Raw genomic sequence first — 23,299 nt, forward strand, 5'->3', positions numbered from 1 at the left:
CACTCCATCAGCATTGATCACATGTCCCAAATATAACACCTCCCTCAATCCAAACTCACATTTGGAAAGCTTAGCAAATAGAGACTGATCCTCCATTATGCCAAGTACCTCCTCAAGATGTCTGAGATGATCCTCCCAAGTACAACTGTAAATCAATATATCATCAAAGAACACTAGAACCGACTTCCTCAACTGCTTGTTGAAGATATGGTTCATACAGGACTGGAAAGTAGCTGGTGCATTGGTAAGGCCAAAAGGCATTACCAGGAACTCATAATGCCCATAGTGACAACGGAAAGCAGTCTTGTGTACATCCTCAGCGCGTACACGAATCTGATGGTAGCCTGAACGAAGATCAATCTTAGAGAAATAGACAGCCCCATGTAACTCATCCAACAACTCATCTATGCGCGGAATAGGATATCTGTTTTTTATTGTCTTCTTGTTCAAGGCTCTATAATCAATACACATCCGTAGAGTCCCATCCTTCTTCTTAACCAACACTACGGAAGAAGCAAACGGGCTAGAACTCGGTCGAATGAAACCCATATCTAATAGTTCATGAATTGTCTTCTCAATTTCATCCTTATAAGCTCTAGGATGACGATATGGGGTAGTAATCACTGGCTTTGCTCCCTCCTCCAACTCTATACCATGCTCAAAACCTCTATCTGGTGGCACTCCAGGAGGTATATCACCAAATACTCTACCATGGCGATCCATCACTGACTGAATGTCCACATGAAACACACGGCCATCCTGGGGTGTGGGTGTTTTGGACTTAACCAAACAATGCGTAGCCCAGAGTACATCATTATGCCTGAGGATAGTCTCCATCCTGCGAGAAGTCACTTCCCTAGGTCCACCATCTGAAGCTGCCCTCAAAATCACTTTCTTCCCTCCAGACAGAAACTCCAACTGCATACGTTGGTGATCAATAATGTAACGCCCAATACCCTGTAACCACTGCATGCCCAAAACCACATCATAATCCTCTATAGGAAGCACATAAAAATCATCAGTCAAAGTATAATTCCCCATCTGAATACTAAGCTGTGGAATCCGTTTGGTGTAACCCAAAACTGCACCATCTGCCACCTTCACTCCAAAACCACCAAACTCCTCATACTGCAAGCCACGCCTCTCAACTAATTTCTGATCAATAAAGTTATGCGTAGCACCTGTGTCTACCAAGCTGGTGACCCGCTTACCCTTAAGTGTACCTTTCAACCGGAAGGCATGAAACTTAGGATAACTGGAGAGAGTAGCCATAGCTACTTTGGCTGACGCCAACGGCTCAGGGATGTCTAGCTCCAACTGTGTCTGAACCTGCTCAACATCCTCTGTATCCTCCTCAATATCAGTATCAAGAACCTCCTCATCTCCTAACTCAGAAGTCACCTCAATCAAATGAACCTTTCCTTTACCCATGCAACGGTGTCCTGGTTCCCAAGGTTCCTTGCAGGAAAAACATAACTTTTTCCTCCTCAATTCATTCCTCGTTTCCTGATTCATCCAAGGGGTTTTCGCTGAAGTCCCTTCTTTGTTCTGGGACGTATTGGCCTTTTGTGCAGGCCGTGAATCTCTAAATGGTTTCTTATCTGCCTGATAAGAAGTGGGAACAGTATCTAGTCTCAATGTCACCTCAATAGCCTCCTTAAGAGTTGCTGGTTGGAAAGCACGCACTAGTCCCTTTAGCCTATCCTGCAAGCCCTCAGTGAACAACATCACACTACGTCTCTGGGGCATATCCGGTACCATCACTGCAATACGTTGGAACTCATTAATATAGGCTTCTGCATGACCGGTTTGTCTAAGGTGAGCCAACTCCCTGTAATAAAGTTCTGTATCCTTACGGTCAAACCGTGCAATGAGACGCTCAGTGAACTCAGTATAGGAGTGAACTAAGGTGTGATCGTGGGTGACCAATCCATGGTGCCACCAATCATAGGCAATCCCCTCTAAATGCAATACAGCAAACTGAATAGCCTCACGCTCAGGCATGGGCCTCAATGAAAGATATATGTCCAGCTTGTGGACCCACGCCCGTGCGCTAGTGTCTCCTGTGCCATTATATGGGGCCAATGTAATCTTCCCAGTAGCTCTATTCAAATCATAATTCTGCTGCTGCTGGTGTGGTCTATTACCACGATCTCCCCTGAACCTGGTTGTATCTCTACGCTGTGCACAATACTGGGGAAGAGGGAAAACGTCCCTAACCTCAGGGGGTAGAGCTCTCCACTCAGCTGTGGCTGCTAAAACTGACTCCTGGAACCCAACCTCCGGTGGTTCCACTTGTGCTGGTTGTTCACCTGGTATGAACTGAGGAAGCAATGACCTATTCGTAGTAGGTGTACGATGGCGGTGCCTCCTGCTGGAATGATGGGAACTCCCAACTGAAGATTGGGACTGATGGCTGCGGTGACTACCAGCCACTGAAGGTGACCTACCACGCCTACCTCTGTGTCCATCCATATCCAAACGATCCAAGGTATCTTGTAACCTATCTAATGCCTGGACGATCCTGGGCTGAGTAGTGATAATAGTCCTCATCATCTCTCTCTCTTCCTCATCCTAATTTCTTCTGTCGCCCACCTGTTCCTCAGCCATGACTGGATTCTGTTCTATCCCAAACTCACGCTCGTACTGAGCTCTTCTGCGTGTGTAATACCTATTTATATCCGCTCTACCCGAATGCATAGAAATAAAGTCTGATTAACCCCACAAGCTGGCAGAATACATGGCTCTGATACCACTGAAAGATCCCTGATAGATCTTTGCTGTTAACCTGCTGTAATTTTTTTATTTTTAATTCTGTTTTCCTGTTTATTTAAGTTTTTCTTACAGAACTAGACAGAAGTGCAGAAAGGGTTGTTTACTTTTGTGTTTTTGATTGTTTTATAGCATAGGAAGGAATAGATAACAGCAAATATGAAGCCATACTGAAATAAATGAGTTATACAGCAAAAGTCAGAATTATTGCAAATCGTACCAGGCAGATTTGTCTGAATTACAAAGCCACACAATGAATCCAATGTATTTCCCAAGCTCTCATACAAATTCGAAGTCAAACTGGAAGATGAAGAATGTTCTCCAAACCCACATACACTGGAAGTGAATACAAGCAATACCCTATACACCACGTGGTGTATTTGCTGCAAATGGCATTCCTCCAGCTGCAATGAACCACGTCTCCACTGGAAAGATGGCAGGCTACGCTGAAACCCTACTGAGAATTGATGCCTCTGTCCTTAATCACCACGCACAATGCCTTATAAGTCCGGTGCCAAAGATTGCTGAGGGCTACGTCCCAGCCAATCCTAATCCTGGGGTTTGCGTCCCAGTCTAGAAATCGCTCTCCAGAGCAAATTCATACAAGTTGTCAAATATGCAAAAGATCATGATAGAATGAAGCTCCTATCCCCTTATAACCCCTCTCAATTGCAAATCGAACCCTAATTGTCTCCAAGTGGCATGGTCTAGTGGAAATGTTATAATTTCTTATTTTAAAGTGGTCATGTTACTAGAAAATGACCTTTTTCCTCATAGACAGAAATCCGCTCACTGAATTGCCCTGAGACCAAAGAGAAAGATTTAAAGAATTTCAAGATCTTTCCAACGAGCTATCACACAATAGGGTGCGCATCCAGATGAGGCCAAAAATCCCCTTATTACTCCAAAATGGCTAACAACTTAGCCTTATTTAATTATTAAACGCTAACTTAGGAAATATTAAAAATATAACCCAAATAGCCATAAAATGCCCAACTGACATTACAAACCCTAAAATCATCCTGTCACCTGCCTGTGACTGAAGTCGGAAATCAAGGATTCACTGGTAGTCTCATCCCTAAAATCTAGGGATGCTCCTAAAATTTAGGAAACAAGCCCAATCTGTCTGAAACTGAACCCAAAGAGGCATCTCATGGAGACCCAACCTTGGGCATGATCAAACCTCCTAAAAAGTAGGAACTGCCTCCTAAAAACAAGGAATGTCTCCCAACTGATCAATAACTGCTAGAACACCAAGTCTCCAACACTGAATAACCATACCGGGTCTCTGTCCAACCCTGTCAGCCTACAAGACCCCATAATAAGCTGACTCACACGTCTCTGCTAGACTGAGCTAGAGTGGGGACATGACAAGAAGCGTCTTCTACTGTGGGTGAAAGTTAAGGAACGGGTTATTATTTATATTAAATAATATAAGTCTATCAATTAATATGCATTGTTCATGGGTATTAGTTAATATATAATACTCATCATTATTAGTTAATAGGTAATGTAAAATGTTCATTAATATGTGTTATTAATTGTAGTCTAGCGAATATATATATATTAGTTATTGTATAGTATTCACTGGTCATTAAATATAGGTAAAGGACATAAACATGTTAATGGTTGTATACACAAATTTACACCCTAGGAAGGATTATGTAATACAAAGGTATTTAATGAAATGTAATGCATATGTTAAAGATGGTAAAGCACATTGATATATATAAGATAAAGAATACAATAGGAATCCATGTTAACACAAAGGGATGGATTATGAACTGGAAATTGATAAGCATATGTACGGCTTGGTTGATTAACACTCAACCAAGAAGAGACGGATCTGACCGATTCCCTTCGAGGACTTGGATGATGGAGGCATCACCCAAGACAAGGAATAGACAAGGGTCTTCCTGTTGTGACGTTTTCACACATCGCCCCATTGCAAATGGGGACCCATGTTTTTTGCTTTTTACGGTTTGTTTTTTAGGTCTTTTAGGGTTTTGTCAGTTGGCTTTTGCATTTTTGAGTGTTGTCGGGGAGATCAATAGGATAGCAGGTCCTGCTGGAGTGAAGTCCTGATCCTGAAAATTTGGCTAAGTCTGGAATGTCCTGGTCCTAAAATTTGGCTAAGTCTGAGAGTCCTGATCCTGAAATTTGACTAAGTCTAGAAACTGAAAAACCTCAAAAAACTAGATTTTGCAATATAACTCCTGGAGGTCTGAAACCACTCTCAAACATCCTGAATGTTATATTCCATAAAAATTATCCTGTCAGAGAGTTCGAAAAGTCAAATTGTGGTCCTGTCCTTCACTGAGGATCCAGAGCGCATTTCGCTCCTGTCCCTCTCCAAGGGACCAAGGCGAAGTGCTCCTGTCCCTCACCAAGGGTCCAGGGCGAAAAAGCTTATTTGAGCCATTCCTGGCCTTGTTTGGTCAAATCGAAACATCAAAGGCATGGTGAAGGACGAAACGAACATGATAAAGCATCCAGACTTGATTGAAAACAATAAAATGATGAAGTTTTTGCCTCGAAGGTAAAAAGTGCTCCCGTCCCTCACTGAAGGACCAGAGCACTTTTCTTTATATGCACAATTTTAGACCTTTATTGGACATTAACTTCTATTCATAGCATGAAGTAAGATGAAATCTTCCCTAGCAAAGGAATTTCGAGGTGAAAAGTGAGACAATTTGGCTTAGAGGGCAAAAAGTGCTTCCGTCCCTCACTGAAGGACCGGAGCACTGAATTTCAAATTCGCACTATCTTTGCAAGATTAAAGTGATTTTATGATTTGAAGAAGTTAAGGGAAGCATGTTTTGTCCATTGAATATAATTTAAGCAATTCACGAAGGAGTAAATCAACCCAAATGACAAAAAGTGCTCCTGTCCCTCACTGAATGACCATGCCACTTTTTCAAGTTTCTCCTCTTTGTTTGATATTTTATGGCAAAACTTGACTTGGATGGGAAGGACTAATAATGTTTTATGCCTTGGACGCGATTGAACTTTTAAAAGAACAAAGAAATACACCAAGATGCAAAAAGTGCTCCCGTCCCTCTCCAAGGGACCAAAGCGATTTTACAAAAAGTGCTCCCATTCCTCTCCAAGGGACCAGAGCGATTTTCCAAAAGGTGTGAATCTCCTGCAAGGCCAAGGCAAGTTTGTGATTGAAATAGAATGGAAGAGGACATGATTAGCCCATTGAAGATAATTTGGGAAGCTAGCAAAGGACGGATAAGCTTGAAATTGAAAAAGTGCTCCCGTCCCTCACCAAGGGACCAAGGCGAAGTGCTCCCGTTCCTCACCAAGGGACCAGAGCGCTTAACATGTGCATTCTTTATTTTTTGCCATATCCCAACGTTGATGTTCTCCAAATCGCATGAAATGCCAAAATCACCAATTTCAAAATATTTGAAAAAATCTAAATTAAATTGGCATTTAATAAAGGCGCATGGCATTTAATAAATTAATTTTGAGCCTCAAAAAATCGATTTTTTTATTATTAAGGCATTTAAAAAAAAAAATTATTAAATTAAAATTGAAAATGGGGCGCTTGAGGTATCATGTTTTATTATTTTATTAGGTCGGCCTCTTGTTTTTGCAAATTTATTTATTTTTTGGCCTATTTTGCCAAGTCAGCCTATGGAGAGATGAAGTGGTGAGTGCCCTATATAGTAGGGGTGTTTTGAAGCAATTTTAATCATTCATTCATTATTTCAAGTGCGATTTGAGGAGCAAGGAAGGAGGTGCGAAAGCTAGCCTATTTGGAGCGAATTATCTTAAGTGTTGAAGACTAAAGGTGGTGGAATTGATGCTTGAGAAGATTAAAGGAGGCGCATTTTGCTAAAGGAAGGACTTTGATCTATATTTCGCCTAGCCAAAATTCACCCTATTTTTCCATCATTTTTTCGAATTAATTCTCAAGTGGAGGTATGGCGAGATCATCCTAGTCCCAATGTTGAGATTTTGAATTTTGAACTTCAAGTTTTTGAAAATTACATGGTTAATTAGGAAATGATAACTCAAGATTCATCATGAAGTTTCCTAATTAAAATCTTAAATCTTCCTTTTGAATCCTAATTTCTACACTTCAAGATATATTATTAGTTGTGAAATGTTGTGTAGGTATCAAGATGGCGACTCCCAAGCTCGAAAGATCTATAAGTCGGAAGGCTCTCCTCAAGGAAAATCAAGCCAAATCAAGGATGGTCTCCTCCAAGAAGATCAAGCAAGGACAAGGGCGACCTCCTCCAGTCTAGCATCGACAAGGATGGCTTTCTTCGATCAAACATCAACAAGGGCAACCTTTTCCAATCCAGCATTCCAAGGCGAGGTACATCAATCATCCTGCACATCAAGGACAAAAGGAGTTAGAACAAGGGTTCATTGAAGAAGCAGATAATTTCAGAAGAGTTAATTAAAGATAGCTTCTCAACAACATCAAATTGAATATCTACCAAGCTACAAGTGTCAGACGAGGTGGCATCCTAGTCATCACTCCTCCAATCGGATTGGTCCACCTCAACAATGTCCAAATTCAATGTACCTAACTCATAGAAGGTAGCACAAACTTCGATGTACCTACCCCGACTATCCATTGGTGGAATTTTCCAGAGAGGACATGTGTCCAAGCAATACAATTATTTCATTGGTCGAGCATTAAATGTTATGTAATGGTTGTAACAAACCCTAATTAGGGTTTTCATTGTAAAATCTTGGCCATTGATCTCGAATTGATCTCAGCCATCGAATTGTATTATGGGCACTATATAAACCCCGACTCTTCATTTTGTAAGGGCAATGGATAGAAAATAGTTGGAAGCAGTTAGAAGACAGACAGAGAGTAGTTAGAAGGTGATTAGCTAGTTGATAGAATAGCAATTAGAGTAGAGTAGAGAGAGAAGGCAAAGATTGTTGCCAAGATGTTGTTGTAAAAGACTTGTAACTTCATTGAAGAAATAGTGAAATTTATGGGTCGATTCGACAATTTGCATGGTCTTTATACTTCTCATATTTGATTTCATGTTATTAGATGAGTGGAAGAAATGTGCTTGATTGATGGTGGAATTCGTATATCCATACTACTAGCAGTTTGTTGATTGCAGACTTGCCTTGCGTAGTCAACTGGAATCATTCAGCTTAAGCTTAACTTCAATTGTCGCTTCTTCATTGATATGCATCAACCTGATGGTGTCCATGCCTGCAGTGATGATTTGAACATCATAAAGCTTTCCTTTGAAGATCGCACTAACCTTGTGGAGATGGTCCTGTGATGTCAAAACAAGACTTAGTTAGAATTCCATCAAAGATCATTCATTGCTCTCACATTCTTAGTGTTAGGATTAGATCCTTTCCTCGCCCTCATCTTTTTTCCTTTTTTTTAAATCAAAGCTAGTAAGAGCCTGTGTTCCAGCAATATTCAAAGCAGATCAAACGTTCAATCATCAAATGTAAGTCCCCTTGTGATTCCAGCAAATCACATCATACCACAGAGAGCTTATCCACACGTAGAGATCCTACAACGAAGAACCTTGGAGTCATCCTAATTGATCCTTTTCCGCAATATCTTCAGCAATCAGAGGCTTTATTCAAGAGAGGATAAGGTACCTTTAGGTATTTTATTATGTGTTTGATAGTGTACAAAATACACGTCAACACTTCCTTGGATGGCTTGGATGTAAGAGGTTACACCCAAGACATGACTCGACGGATCTGGCCAGTTCCCTCTGAGGACTTGGATGATGGAGGCACCACCTAAGGCAAGGAGTAGACAAGGGTCTTCCTTGGATGGCTTGGGTGTAAGAGGTTACACCCAAGACAGGATTCGAACTCATCTTCGTTTCCTGGAGGGCTTGGGACCAAGGGGTACCAAGAGGGCGAGTTTCATAGCCGCCTAAGGACATACTTTCGTATGGCATTCGTATCCTTTTTATTAGATAAAAATTATGATTATGTTGATTAAGTATTAAAGTTAGATTGCGAATTAGATTACTTATATATATATATATGTTTGTTGTGTTCTAACAATCTATTTTGCAAGTTAATGATCTCTAACTAGTAGGGACATTACACCAGGTCTATCTCCTTTGGTTCACACATAAACTGACTCAAAGCATTAACTGTGTAACAGATATCTAGTCTTGTATTTACCAGATACATCAGGGACCCAATCATTTGCCTGTATAGAGTAGGATCTGTGGGTTGTGATTCTGCTGCCGCTTCCTTAAGTCTATGAAGGTTTGTTTCCATCGGAGAAGTCATAGGTCTGCAGTTTAACATTCCAAATCTCTTCAAAATGTCCAAGGTATACTTACCCTGGTTTAGTATGATGCCATCAGAATTTTGCCATACTTCTAATCCTAGGAAGTAATGAAGGAATCCCAAGTCCTTCATGTCAAATTCTTTAGCAAGACCTTTCTTGCACTGATCTATGAGGTGATCTTCACCTGTGATTAACAAATCATCAACATATAGAATCAATATCAACATATCACCTTTGTTTTGTTTATAGTAAAGATTTGGATCTGCATCATTCTTTGAGAAATCTAGCCCTGTGAGATAAGTATCAATTCTTTCATACCAGGCCTTGGGAGGCCTATTTAAGCCCATAAAGAGCTTTCTTGAGTCTACACACATGAGACTCTGCATTATGAATCTCAAATCCTTCAAGTTGCTCTAGATATACTTCTTCTGCAATCTTTCCATTAAGAAATATTGTCTTTACATCCATCTGATGTACTTTCCATACTTTTGTTGTGGCAATGGCTAAGACTGCTCTTACTAAGGTGTATCTGGCCACAGGTGCAAAAGTTTCTTCGTAATCAATTCCTTCCTTTTGTGAGAACCCTCTGGCTACAAATTTCGCCTTGTGTTTCTCAATGCTGCCATCTGCAGCATGTTTGATCTTGAAGAGCCATTTGAAAGATACAACAGATTTTCCAGCTGGCCTGGGAACAATCTCCCAAACATGATTTTTTACAATGGACTGGTATTCATCAGACATGGCATCCTTCCATACTTGATGTTTAAGTGCATCTGATACATTGGTAGGTTCATCTTTTGAAAGGTCATTCATGAGGGCAACATAGCTGGTGAATCTGTTAGGCCTTTTGCTTTCTCTGAGGGTTCCTGAAGGGGCAGCATACTTATGAGCTTCTTCTACAGTTTTGGTGGCCCATAGTGGTGTTTTCTTGAGATTTTCTCTAGGTGGGTTTTGAATTTCACCTTCATTTTCCTCAAGATTCTCCCTCTGAAACTCAGCAGCAGGATCTTCATCTATGCTAGGAGCAGGAACATGGACTTCAGGTTCTATAGAACTTTGGGCTTTTATGAAGGCTAAGTCTTCTTCAAAAATTACATCCCTACTAAGTTCAATATGCCTCTGACCAAGTATGTAGATTTTGTAGGCCTTGGAGGTTTCACTATACCCAACAAATATTCCCCTTTTTCTTGAAGGCTCTAGTTTTAACCTTTTCTCTTTAGGTACATGGATATAAACACGGCATCCAAATATTCTAAGATGGCTAATATCTGGCTTTGTTTTAGTAAAAAATTCCTCGGGGGTTTTATCTTCAATATGGGAGTGAGGACATCTATTTTGGATATACACGGCAGTGCAGGAGGCTTTTGCCCAAAGATGGGTATCTAGGTTTTGATCAAGAAGCATAGATTTGGCAACTTCTACAATTGTCCTATTTTTCCTCTCAGCTACCCCATTTTGTTGAGGATTATAAGGTACAATAAACTCCCTCTTAATCCTAGCATTTTTACAAAAATGTTTAAATAGATCTGAGGTGTATTCCCCCCCATTGTTAGTTCTTAGGGTTTTAACTTTATTACCTGAGAAGTTTTATGTTAGGGTTTTAAATTCTTTAAACTTATTAAGGATCTCTTATGATTCTTTATATTTCAAAAAATAGATCCAAGTTTTTCTAGAGTAGTCATCCACAAATATTACATAATACAAAAATCCCCCTAAAGAGGGTACTGACATAGGTCCACATACATCAAAGTGGACTAATTCTAAAACATTACTTGTTTTCCTAGTACTATTTTGAAAAGAGCCCTTAGTATTTTTACCTAGGGCACATCCCTTGCATGCCTCTAAATGATATTGCTTTAACTTGGGTAAACCTGTGACAAGGTTTTCCATAGATGATAAAGCTCTGAAATTCAGGTGACCTAGTCTTCTATGCCAAACTTCATTAGCATCTGCAACTTCATGGATTACGGCCAGGTTGGGCTCTATGCATAGCTCATATAAGTAACCTTGTCTTTGACCAATGGTTTTGGCTTTCTTGATGGACGAATTCTTTGGCCAAGCCAACACTTTGTTGTCCATGAAGGTCACCCTATACCCATTATCCTCTAGTGCTGAGATGGAGACTAGGTTCCTCTTGATGCCTGGGACATATAGTATTCCTATAAGCTATAATGATAAGCCTGACTTCAGTCTGATGATGCAGGTTCCAATTCCTCTGACTGGATATGCAAAGTCATCTCCGATTGTTACTTCCTCATCGGTCTCCTCTATCATGGAGTCTAACACTTCTCTGAACCCCGTATAATGTCTGGATGAGCCACTATCAATCACCCATGAGTTAGCCTTGTTTGATACTTGGTTTGAAAGTGCTGAGTAGAACACATATTTCTCGGAATCATCTTCGTCTTTTGACTTTCCAACTTTGATAAATGTAGCTTGCTTAGATCTTTCAGGACATTTAGCAACAGTGCCCGAACTTGTCACACCTGAAGCATTGAATATGAGAGAGATCCTTCTTGGAGGTATTCTTGCCTTGATGTCCTTTCTCTTCTTGAATTGTTTCTTCTTTTTTTTCTTATTGGAGTTGGTGTTTAGAACTTGAAGATCTTCATCTATATTCGTATGCTTGATCCCTTTCTTATTCAACCTTGATTCTTCTTGAAGACAATACGCTCTTAGCCTCTCAAAATTTGGATATTTAGCCCTTGCATTGATGCCTTGAACAAACGTTTCCCAGACACTAGGTAACCCATCTAGAGCAATGAGTGTTAACTCTTTGCTTTGGATTTCGTATCCAAGTGTTGCTAGTTCATCCCTTAGGGTAGATATCCGCATGAAGTAGGCATTGATTGACTCCCCTTTTATCATACTTATATGATTTATCTCTCTTTTTAGAGCCAAGGTTCTACTTGCATTGGTTATCTCAAATGCATTTTCGAGTGCCTTGAACATATGATAAGCAGTCTCATGTTTCTTTATGATTGGCATAATATTGTTCCTCACTCCGTCAACTATGATCTTGATGGCCTTTTCATTACCCTCGATCCATGTTGTTTTGTCAAGTTCATTCTCAGGTTCTTTAGACTCGACTCTTACAAATGATTCAACTTTATTCCCCTTTAGGATCATCTTAATTCTGAATTTCCATGCTGAGAAATTGTCGCCTCCTTCGAGTCTATCTTCAAATCTGATAGTGTTGGCCATTTGAAGAAATGTGATGTTAGATATCTTCTTGACTTTGAATTTTTCACAAATTTGAATGCCTCAAGTTCAATCTACCGAGGCTCTGATACCATGTAAAAGTTCTTCAAATTTCAATTCAAAATCAAGGTATGTATAATGATGTTGTATTGCAATGCAAATATTTCTCACAGTATATATCAATTCTATTTTCTAATTATCTTCTATGTATTGCAGATGGTGGAGAAAGAACGTTAATAATTTCGATGTCCTTTGGATAACAATAACAGGCACATATATATCTTACAAGAGAGATGTCATGGGCAGACATGTCTCCACCCTATCCATGGCATCTCTTAATTGTGCCTCTACAAATAAACCGATATGAATCAGTGTACGCTTATCGGGTTTAACACAGCGATCAATGTTTTGTTTATGCCAAACGATCGGTATTGCCAACCGATAACAATGTGAATCTGCAATGTATGCTATCGAGTTAATAGCCCGATAGCATATTGGTGCTGATTCATTATGAATCGACACCAATATGCTATCAGGTCTAGTAACCCGATAGCATATGATCGGTGCTTAACTAATGTTAAGCAAGTCGCCGATCAAAACAAAAACGCAATCAGATATTATTCATTGTTAACCCGATAACATATAGTTATCAACTTTTAATATAAATTAATTATATATATATATATATACATACGTGTATATATATATACATATATATATATTTCTTGGCAAGGATTTCTTCATCTGATAGTTGCTATTTCTTCAACACAAGAAGCCAACAATGCATGTAAGAAAAGGTATCGCTACACATATTTAAACATATTGAGGGAGCTTATTGATGCAGTAGGTAGGGTTCCAGTCAACAACATGTAGGCATATTTCACAACAATGGGCTCATATCTCCCTCACAAGCAAAACAAGCAACCATATTAGGAGTCTTCCAATGCTTGGCAATGGGAAGACAACAAAAGGTGATGGTCCCTGGCCTTAATGTTGGTGTGGAGTTATACACTATACTCACCCAAGTGCCTTAGGGAGGATTCAACACACTTTCAATATATCATTCCAAAGAGTAACTGTTCATTGGGTTATAAAAAAAAGGCAAACACTGTCCTAAACTTTAAATGACAGTCACAACCAAAGACCACAACATTTGTTTTAGGCTCCTAACTCTAAAGGAAATGAGTCCCTAGGACCCTTGCACACCACTCATAGACCCTTCAACAAAGCATGGTTACTTCTACAGCTCTGATTGCAGCATACATAGGACTGTGCATTATGACTGTGACAGTCAAAGGTATCTAGGACAGTCAACCCCAAGTGGATTGGTTCTTCTTGTAATGCCTTCCAACCACTTGAGAAGGTTTTATATGGTCCCCCACACCCTTCTCTCAACCACCAAACACCTGTACAGACCATTCACTTGGCCCATCAACAAATTCTTCACTTCACTGCCTTATACTATCTGATGCATGAGGATATCAGACTGTCTTCATGCCCAAACACGTGCCATATTTAATTTGGAGTCTTGCAACCAAAAAGGAATGAAAGGCAGCATCAAAATACACCTTCCCACCCATTGGGGTGATCTTTCACCGATGAGAGAAAGAGTTATACATTTATTTTTGTGACTCCATACCCTAACCAGGGTTTATAGCAGTTCTTACAATTATGATTATATCTCAGTCAAATCTCAATGGATCTTGATGAAATAAAAGGCAAAATAAAATAGAATCACTGTTCTTCCATTCCCAATGGACTTAACATTCAAATATGAAAGTTTTCAATGAGTAAAAGAGTAAAAGACAGTCTGCAACGTATTGAAATACACAGAAAACTCCAACTTTATTAGCAAAATCCTTAAAAATCCACCAACCGACCCATTGGTTGATGAAAAAACGTTATTTATAGATTGGCTCAACCCTCCAACGTCCATAACTGACATGTGGACACTAACTAACCCCAACTTAACAACTTTGCTCAATGTGACAGTTTTCAAGAAAAGTTGTAATGACAATTTTTGACAAAACTTGCTAAGGACCCGAAATAAGACCCCCTATGACTCCAAATGATTACAAATAGGTTCAAAGAGGTCAAATAGACCTTCTTACATGATTAAATGCCATTGGAAGCATATTGACAACTTTTTGCCCCCCTTATGACAATATTGACAATTTCCTGACAACTTTGCACCATGAACCCTATTATATTGATTGACTGCAAAACATCACCAAAATGGTTCATAGGACCTTATTTAAACCTAACATGACATAAAACATAAAAAGACTCAAACTAGCCTCTGTTAATTTTATATCAGACTGTAGCAAATTAGATAACAATAACAGATAGACAAATCAATGCACACAAAGAACACCAAACTACCCTGGGAAAACCTCCCTCTTGGAGGTGAAAAATCCAGCAACTAATCTCAGATCTTTATTATGACATAATCAGAGGTAATTACAATATGCTTCAACACTTGAAGCAATTAAGACCAGTAAGATATGCACAGAAAAACAGTATACACAATGATGCACCCATCTCTGAGAATAGAGTGGTTGCTGTCACAAGTAGGTTGGCTGACTCAGAGATGAAGTTCGCTGTCACCAATGGTAGTTCACAGTCTTCAATAATGTGTTCGCTGCCCTTCCAATGATGATTGCTGACAGAAGGAACAGTTACTGCACCTAGGGTAAGGTTCGCTGCCCTCAATGGTAGTTCCCTTGACCTTAAGAACAGTTCGCCAGCAATAGAAGATAATTCGCTGTTCAATGATGGTTTGCAGTCCTTGAATTATGCTTCGCTGATCACAGAAATAGTTCACTTTCCCAAAAAGATAGTTCGCTGTCCTTAGGAGAGAATTCGCTGTCCTAAGAAGATATTTGCTGATTGTAGATGATGTTCGCTGATCACTGCTGAAGGAGGTCGCTGTATGAAGGTCTGTATGTGTGTGTGTCCTTTGATGCATGAATGACTTGTATATATATGTGTCAAGTCTGCCTAGACACCTCAGATCGGCCTTAATAATATTATCTTATTTTGGCGCCCAAAGCAATTACAAGTTACATGTGATAGTGTCTGCCCTGTTCACATTACCCGTTACATATGTGTATTACAAGTTTACCGCCCATTATGGGGCCAGCATAATTGCAAGGTAAATCGCCCAATCAGGGCCAGACAAAAATACACGTTAGGTGTGCTGGGTTGGCCCTAGAAGGGCTCCGACCTAGCTACATACATCAACAGCCTCATGGAAGCATGAAACCCATTAGGTTCCCCTGCACCACTTAAAAATTAATATAAAAATTTATTCAATTATACAGAGACCATTGAAAAGAAACTGCTAACAAAGTCATATCAATTGTGAAAATACTAACTTGCAATTCCTGAATGGCAGGCCCCCAACGAGTTAACCTATGCCAGTCATTCAATCAGCTCTTATTTTGAATCCACCAATTCCAATCATCTTTAATCTGTAGGAGTTTATTGGTGGGGAGTTAGGGTACAAAGATTTTGATTCGCACCTTATTTTTCACAAACAAAATCACTAGAAGGGGCAAGAAAATTGAGGAATTCAGAACAATAGCAAATTGACAAGGATGCCACCACTATCCAACAATCTCCTCCATCAATTTAGTAAAGAACAACTCATTGGCATTAAAAATCGTTGAGCTAGGGTACAAACATTTTGATTTGAACCTTCTTTTGCATGAACAAAATCAGTACAAAGGGCAAGAAAATTGAGGAATTTGGAACAATAGCAAATTGACATGGATGCCATCACTACCCAACAATCTACATTTTTGGACTTAAATAACCAACATACTTTTAGTGCAAGAGCCAATGGCACATTGACACTCCTTGTGGTTCTTTTAAAATACCTACATAATCTAATGTCAATGATGATCATGATCTGTACGAAGACCCTTGTGATGCTGATTGCTGATTTTATTATTTTAATATATAACAAAACATATCTATCATGACATTCAAGTTTGATAAGTTGACAACAAAGTAGTATTTTAATTATTATGGTAGTTTTTCTTAGTATAAGCATGTTATGTGGTATTCTGAACTTAATTCTTGTTTTTAGGCTACAAATATGTATATATTCGAGATTTTTATAAGTTTTTTGTATAAATGTAACCACAACAAACTCAACCTCAAAAAATATTGTTGTTCCAAAAAACCCAAACCCAAACTGATAACTTATATGTAATGTATGTGTATCTAAATATGCATGTATATATACGTGTGCACACACATACATAGGTCTGCGGTGCATGCATCCATACACACACATGTATATTTGCTAGTAAAAGGAAATTGTTTCTCTTTTGTTATGTTTTCTCTTTCCAGTAACTTACTTCAAGACTTTATCTTCTTCACTTTGCAAACTATCCCAAAATTCAAATCTTATAGATTTATTTCAAAAGGGTGTTTGCTTTGGTCAAGTAATGAAAATTAAGACTGAGTACCATCCAATTTTTTTGCTTATTATTTTCAGGAATGGTTAATCATATATGTATAGAAGATCATAAAAAGCTTGTCATCATCAATATCAATCAATCAAAACCATGCAAATAAAATGTTAAATGCATAATAACTTCAAGCAAAAGAATGCATTAAAACAGTTCCGCTATGGCAGATTCAGGTTCACCAAGCAAAAACTGACTTTTCCACCAACTTAGAATTGTTATGTATGAAATCATAGGGTTTCTGTTTGGAAAGGTTTAAGTATTCGTCTATTTATCTGAAAGTGTCTTTGATAGTGCTCAAATTACACTTCACACGACACATTTTTTATGATTCAATACAGTCACAGAGATGGGGCGATTCACAGGTAAGATGGCAGTAACTTCTTTTAAAATACTGTTGTCTGACCAAAACTTGCAAGATATCACCTAAAAATTTGGAACAGTAAGGTAACTAAACAATTAGGCATTTCAAAAAGACTTCTTGATATATATAATTATGCGAATATATATGATGAATGTAAAAAATTTAGGTCCGCTACTAGAAATTGTGTTTCAGGCAAAACAACATTCAAAAGACTTTTTTATACAAATTGAATATATAGATAGATACAGACCTGGAATGCCCCAGAGAAGCTTGTATGTTGGTCTCATTTTTTCTTCATCATACTCCACAGACACATTCTCAAACCTGTCATTGCTGTCAAGGAAAGAAATACTGTATCTTATGCTAACAATCCAACTAAAAGAGCATACAGCAGCAGCAGTACAAATGAGATATACCAATCTTTTGTTAAAGAGAATGGTAGATTGGAAACCCAAAAAGTTTTAGTAATGACCTCAAATGACCAAAATAGGTCTATGAGACCAGATAACACATTCAATTTGAAAAAAGGATCTAGGGCAAAAGAACCCAAGGGTATGCAAGTAAGTAAACACAAAGAGCTAAAGCAAAGAAATAAAAGCAAGACAGGACAAATTAAAAGTAAATAAACCCGAACCACAAGATCAGCTGACGATGTGAGCAAAACAGCCCTCAACAAAGCATGTGTTTGATCAAGAATTGAGCAGCAAACCATTAGCGGTGATTGTATTTCATTTTTAATTACTAGTTTTGTGGAAAACACACTAGACTGCAAAAACTTGATGTGTAATAAGCAATGAACCAAAAAATGAAGATGACCCAATAAACACAAACAATACCAATGTACAAAATGCAGAGTTGACACAAATTCACAGTCTGCTTTTTGGCTTGGGCTTGGTCTCAGCAAAAGGAAAGCACAGACTCAGCAGTTTGAAAAAAGTTTAGCCTGCATTGTCTATATCTTTATATCATCCACACCAACAAAAACTCAGTAAATATATTTTAAATGATGCATAAGTAAACAGAATCACAGTAAAAAAACATTACTTTTCTAATAATTGTGCAGCAAAGGGAAAAATTTAAGTACCTGTACTTCAAAGCTTTCAGCTCCCCTTGATGAGTTGTAGCTACTGTCAAAAGAGAACCACTGTCAGCAAAAGACTCAAGCAGTGACATGCCTAGTGCTGCTCCTTCCAAAGGGTTTGTTCCTGCACCTACCTGTAAGACTTTAACTGTCAGATCTAATTAATGCCTATTGGAGCTGAAATCTAACATTATTCTTATGATTTAACTTCTTAAGTTGTAAAAAAATTATGGATCCTTATAATGCTTCTGGATTCGATTGTGTATAAGATTTTTATCATCAATGTTTCGAATCACGCTCCATGATTCATCATCGGGATGAGAGATCTAAGGAGAAGAAAGATGCTAGGAAGCAGATCTAGACTGAATAAAAAGATGAGAGGGGTGGGGGAGAGAGAAAGAGAGCACACAAATCAAAATATAAAAAAATGGAACTAGAAATAAGAAAACAAAAGAAACCACAAAGAAAGAAATATATATAGAAAGAATGAAATATAAATATATGTATACATATATATGTGCATATATATATATATGTGTGTGAACAAAAAAATATGTATATATGTACATACATAAATACATACATACATACATATATACATATATATATATATATGAGAAAATACGCATGCATGTATATACATACAACCATACAACTGTGTGAGTGTGTGTAAGTATATATATATATATGTATAAACATATACATATATGTATATATATATATAGACATGTATGTATGTTTAATATATATATATACATTTACATATACATATATATGTATATATCAATATATAAACGTCTACATAAATGCGTGTTTATATATATACATATATGTATATTTATAAATATATATGTGTGTGTGGGGGGGGGGGGGGGAACAAAAAGGACCCAAAAAAGGAAAAACAAGAAACAAACAAGGAATAAAGAGAACAAAAACAAAAACAATATAAAACAAAAGAAAAAAGAGCACAGAAAAGGGGGGCCAAATCACAACGCTAAACCGAGCAGAGACACGAAGATGTGGCGAATGGAGAAGGGAGAGAAAGAAAAGGAAACAAGAGACAGGAAAAGGAGGAGAGGACAAGGAAGCTAACGACTGGGGTCCCTAAGAGTATCAAGCAAAGGTTGTCACGAGGGATTATGGCACCAACCATCGTCACGATTAAGATTGGTAGGGTGGTTATTGATGACAATGGCCTCCTTAAGTTTCCTTTTGAAGAAGTCACGATTAAGATTGGTCGGGTGGTTATTGATGACAATCTTCTCCTTCAGTTTCCTTTTGAAGAGTATTTGCCCTCTCAAAGACTCTAGGGACATCTATTCGGAGTCAGGGTTTATAAGGTCGTTTGCTCGTGTGGCACCCTATATATAGGGGAGACGGGTCATTCTTTTAGCACGAGAATCAAGGAGCACGATGCTGACATTAGGCACAAGCGTGTTCTCAAATCGGCCTTGGTAGAGCACTCCTCACCCACCAAGCATCATATTTGTTTAGAGGACACTCAAATCCTTTTCAAGGAAGAAAACTTCTTCAAAAGGAAACTTAAGGAGGCCATTGTCATCAATAACCACCCGACCAATCTTAATCGTGACGATGGTTGGTGCCTTAATCCCTCGTGGCAACCCTTGCTTGATACTCTTAGGCACCCCCATCGTTAGCTTCCTTGTCCTCTCCTCCTTTTCCTCTCTCTTGTTTCCTTTCCTTTCTATCCCCTCTCCATTCGCCACATCTCTGTGTCTCTACTCGGTTTAGCGTTGTGATGTGGCCCCCCTTTTCTGTGCTCTATTTTCTTTTTTATCTTTTGTTTTATATCGTTTTTGTTTTTGTTCTCTTTATTCATTGTTTATTTCTTTTATTTCCTTTTTTGGGTCCTTTTTGTCCCACATACATACACACACATATATGTGTGTATGTGTGTATGTGTGTGTGTGTGTGTGTGTGTATATATATATACATACATATATGTATATATATAAACATGCATTTACGTAGGCGTTTATATATAGATATATATAGATATATATACATATATACATATATATGTATATGTTAATATATATATATATATGTGTGTGTGTGTGTGTGTGTGTGTGTGTGTGTGTGTGTGTGTGTGTGTGTGTTTATTTGTTCACATATATGTATATATATATATATATGCACATATATATGTATACATATATTTATATCATTATTTCTATATATATTTATTTCTCTGTGGTTTCTTTTGTTTTCTTATTTCTAGTTCCATTTTTTATATTTTTTATTTTGATTTGCATGCTCTATTTCTCTCTCCCCCACCCCTGTCATCTTTTTATTCAATCTAGATCTGCTTCCTAGCATCTTTCTTCTCCTTAGAACTCTCATCCTGATGATGAATCACAGAGTGTGATTCGAAATGTTGATGATAAAAATCTTGCACCCAATCGAATCCAGAAGCATTATAAGGATTATTAGATTGATTTCAATGTTTTCTGATTCTCTTTATACCAATAGTTTATTTCTGATACTTTTCACCTTTCTATGTAATTTATGTTCCTCTACTCTGTCAACTTGCCTTGGCTACCCTACCCTAGAAGTTAACTTTATTACTGATCAGCTTTACAAACAAAACATTATTTTTTATCAAGACAAGATAGCAAGGACATAAAAAATTTTAGGCTCCATGTTATAGACATTTTTTAAATACAGATTTTGCATCATCCCGAGTTGAGATTGCTTGAGGACAAGCAATTTTGGGAAGGACAGACTATAATGTCCCCTTCCTAATCAATTAAGTTAGGGGACCATTAGCCTATTCAGTTTGGTTCCCATAGGCTAATGAGTTAGGGTTAGGAAACTTTGGAGGCAATTCAATAGTTTAACAATATTTCATGTTTAGTTGAGCTCCCATCATTATAATGAGAATAATGCTCCTTTCTAGAGTGATTTTGGGTTAGCCTTCCAATATTTCGAGTATCAACTGAGCCAACTAGTAGGGTTACTATTTTTTATATTGTCAATAGATTCAGTTTTAATTATTATCTCAGTATTTTATATAGTCCAGTGGTTTTAAATAAAATAATGATAAGTTATTAATTAATAAAGTTAAATTAAAGATTTAAATTTATCGTTATTTTAATTTATTAAATAAAAGGACTATAGGGGCCGTTATAAAGTGAAAGAGAATTTATTTTAGATGAATGGGGCCTTTTTATATTTGGAAACTATATTGGAAGATTAAAAAGTGACTTTTATTTAAATGAAAATTAATAAGTGATGGGGGCTGATTTTCTTAGGAGAGCTATAAAAGCAGTTTTGTTGAGCTCTTTTCTCATGTTGATATTGGATATTTGATATTGCTTGTGCTCCTGGAGGAGATTGTTTTTCTCAGGTTTGTGAAGACGGAAACCCTTGTAGGAAACATTGTCTGCGTTACTGAAAAACACAATCTGGAGGATTACTTGGTGTTTTTATTCAAGAAACACATTGGAGCTTTCATGGTGATTCATTCTATGCATCTTCTTAGTTTATAGTTACAAATTTTTGGAGGCTTATTTTTCAGTTCACAGATTGAGTGTGAGGAGGGTTGGAGCTGTTATTATCTTACATTATGCTGGCCATACCATTGCCATTGTTGGCTGTACATGTGTAGAGGGACATTGGGTTTCCAATGACATCATCAACAAGGGTTTGGAGAGCTTATCTTATTGTTTTGGGTACCCCAAGTCTAGAGAACACAGAGATAAATTCAATTTAGCCAATGAAGGTGAATCTAGGGTGTGTCATCAATTTTCAATGAGCCAGATTGCACATTTCATGAACAACACCAGCTATTTTATTGTTGCATTTTGTGGGTATGTTGGAATTAGCTATGTAATGTCATTTAATGATCTCAATTGCTCATAGTATTGAGAAATTTTGTATATTCAACTCAGAGTATTAATTTGGAATTTTCAGCTTTTTATATTTCTAAATATTGTCACTTTTTTGAGTTATTAGTTAACTACAAATATTTCTGTTACCTACACTTTATTTGTCATTTCTATTGCAAACACTTTTAAGAAACAAAAAAAAACAAAGGCAAAACAGGGTAGCATATTACACCTGGATTGAGGTATGATTAGCTTAGATGAGTTGCAATTAATTGTGGTTGCTATTCCAGGTGGTATGAGTAAAGCAGTTGCTCAGAGCCTTTGTTATCATTTGAATCTATTGCTCATATTCATGTAAGTATTGGTAATGGTTCCAATGACGATTAATATGGTTCACCTTGGTATGTTCCTTTTTCTTCCATATGTGGCATGTTGGACAATGTGAGGAGTTTTGTTTTGCTTGATGATGGCAATCATGGTTGCTTTTGCAGGTATCTTGTTGGAGCATGAGAGCATGGTGAACATTAAGATGGTACATGGATGGCTAAGGGATGGTTTTCCCTTGTTTATGATTTCTATGGGTGTATTTACAATGTATGATGTTAAGTGGGAGAATGTTAGGATTAAGGTGCCATCTACCTTGTAAATCCTATGACATAGTTCAAACATACTTGAAAAGTGTCTTAAGGCACTTACGGTGTATTGAGAAAATATATTTGTAATATTTATTCTCACTATTGCTTGTAACACATTCATAAGAGGTGATGGGTTCCACTACCAATGGTAAAGTGGTTTGTGAATATAATTCTTTGATATTGTTATCTTGTAATATTCTTTTCTCAAATTCATGATGAAGTTTAAGGTTTTGTTTTGATGTATGCTTACGGTTAATTTTTAGAACATAAAGGTACTTATGCATGCACTGATTAATCTTTAATTTCTAAATGAGCAAGAAATTTGACTAATCTATAATGAAAGGACTGAATATTTAATTGCTGTAGATAAACATATTTACATAAGATTTCCAAGTAGCATACAATAATTAGCTTCTACAGAAAATCTCTAGACAAAATCTGGATGATGCCTGAAAGGAGTATTGATGTCCAAAGAATATTATAGAACTCTAATTGCCCTCTTTATCCAGCAAGAATAGACTCCTTGATTGCTTTAGTATATTAAGCAGGCAGCTCACTTATTAAAATCGCTATCTCTGTAGTGTATGGTGGACTGTAGGGTTGCTGCAATATGAAATTAGCTCCAACACTTTCTGAAATTCGTGCCTGATCT

General features: G+C 37.7%; 1 protein-coding gene across 4 annotated transcripts in view; it reads right to left on the reverse strand.

The window, feature by feature from the left end:
- LOC131068309 (uncharacterized) overlaps positions 1-23,299 on the reverse strand; it is a 374,805-nt gene that overhangs the window by 122,196 nt on the left and 229,310 nt on the right. For all 4 annotated transcript variants that reach the window (XM_058003475.2, XM_058003478.2, XM_058003476.2 and 1 more), the window contains 2 exons: positions 18,165-18,295; positions 17,331-17,413 (listed from right to left, as the gene is read on the reverse strand). In XM_058003475.2, coding sequence (XP_057859458.1) covers positions 17,331-17,413; positions 18,165-18,295 — 214 coding nt within the window. The remainder of the gene's footprint in view (positions 1-17,330; positions 17,414-18,164; positions 18,296-23,299) is intronic.

This window comes from Cryptomeria japonica, chromosome 11 (genome assembly GCF_030272615.1).
Source record: "Cryptomeria japonica chromosome 11, Sugi_1.0, whole genome shotgun sequence".
Classification (NCBI taxonomy): domain Eukaryota; kingdom Viridiplantae; phylum Streptophyta; class Pinopsida; order Cupressales; family Cupressaceae; genus Cryptomeria; species Cryptomeria japonica.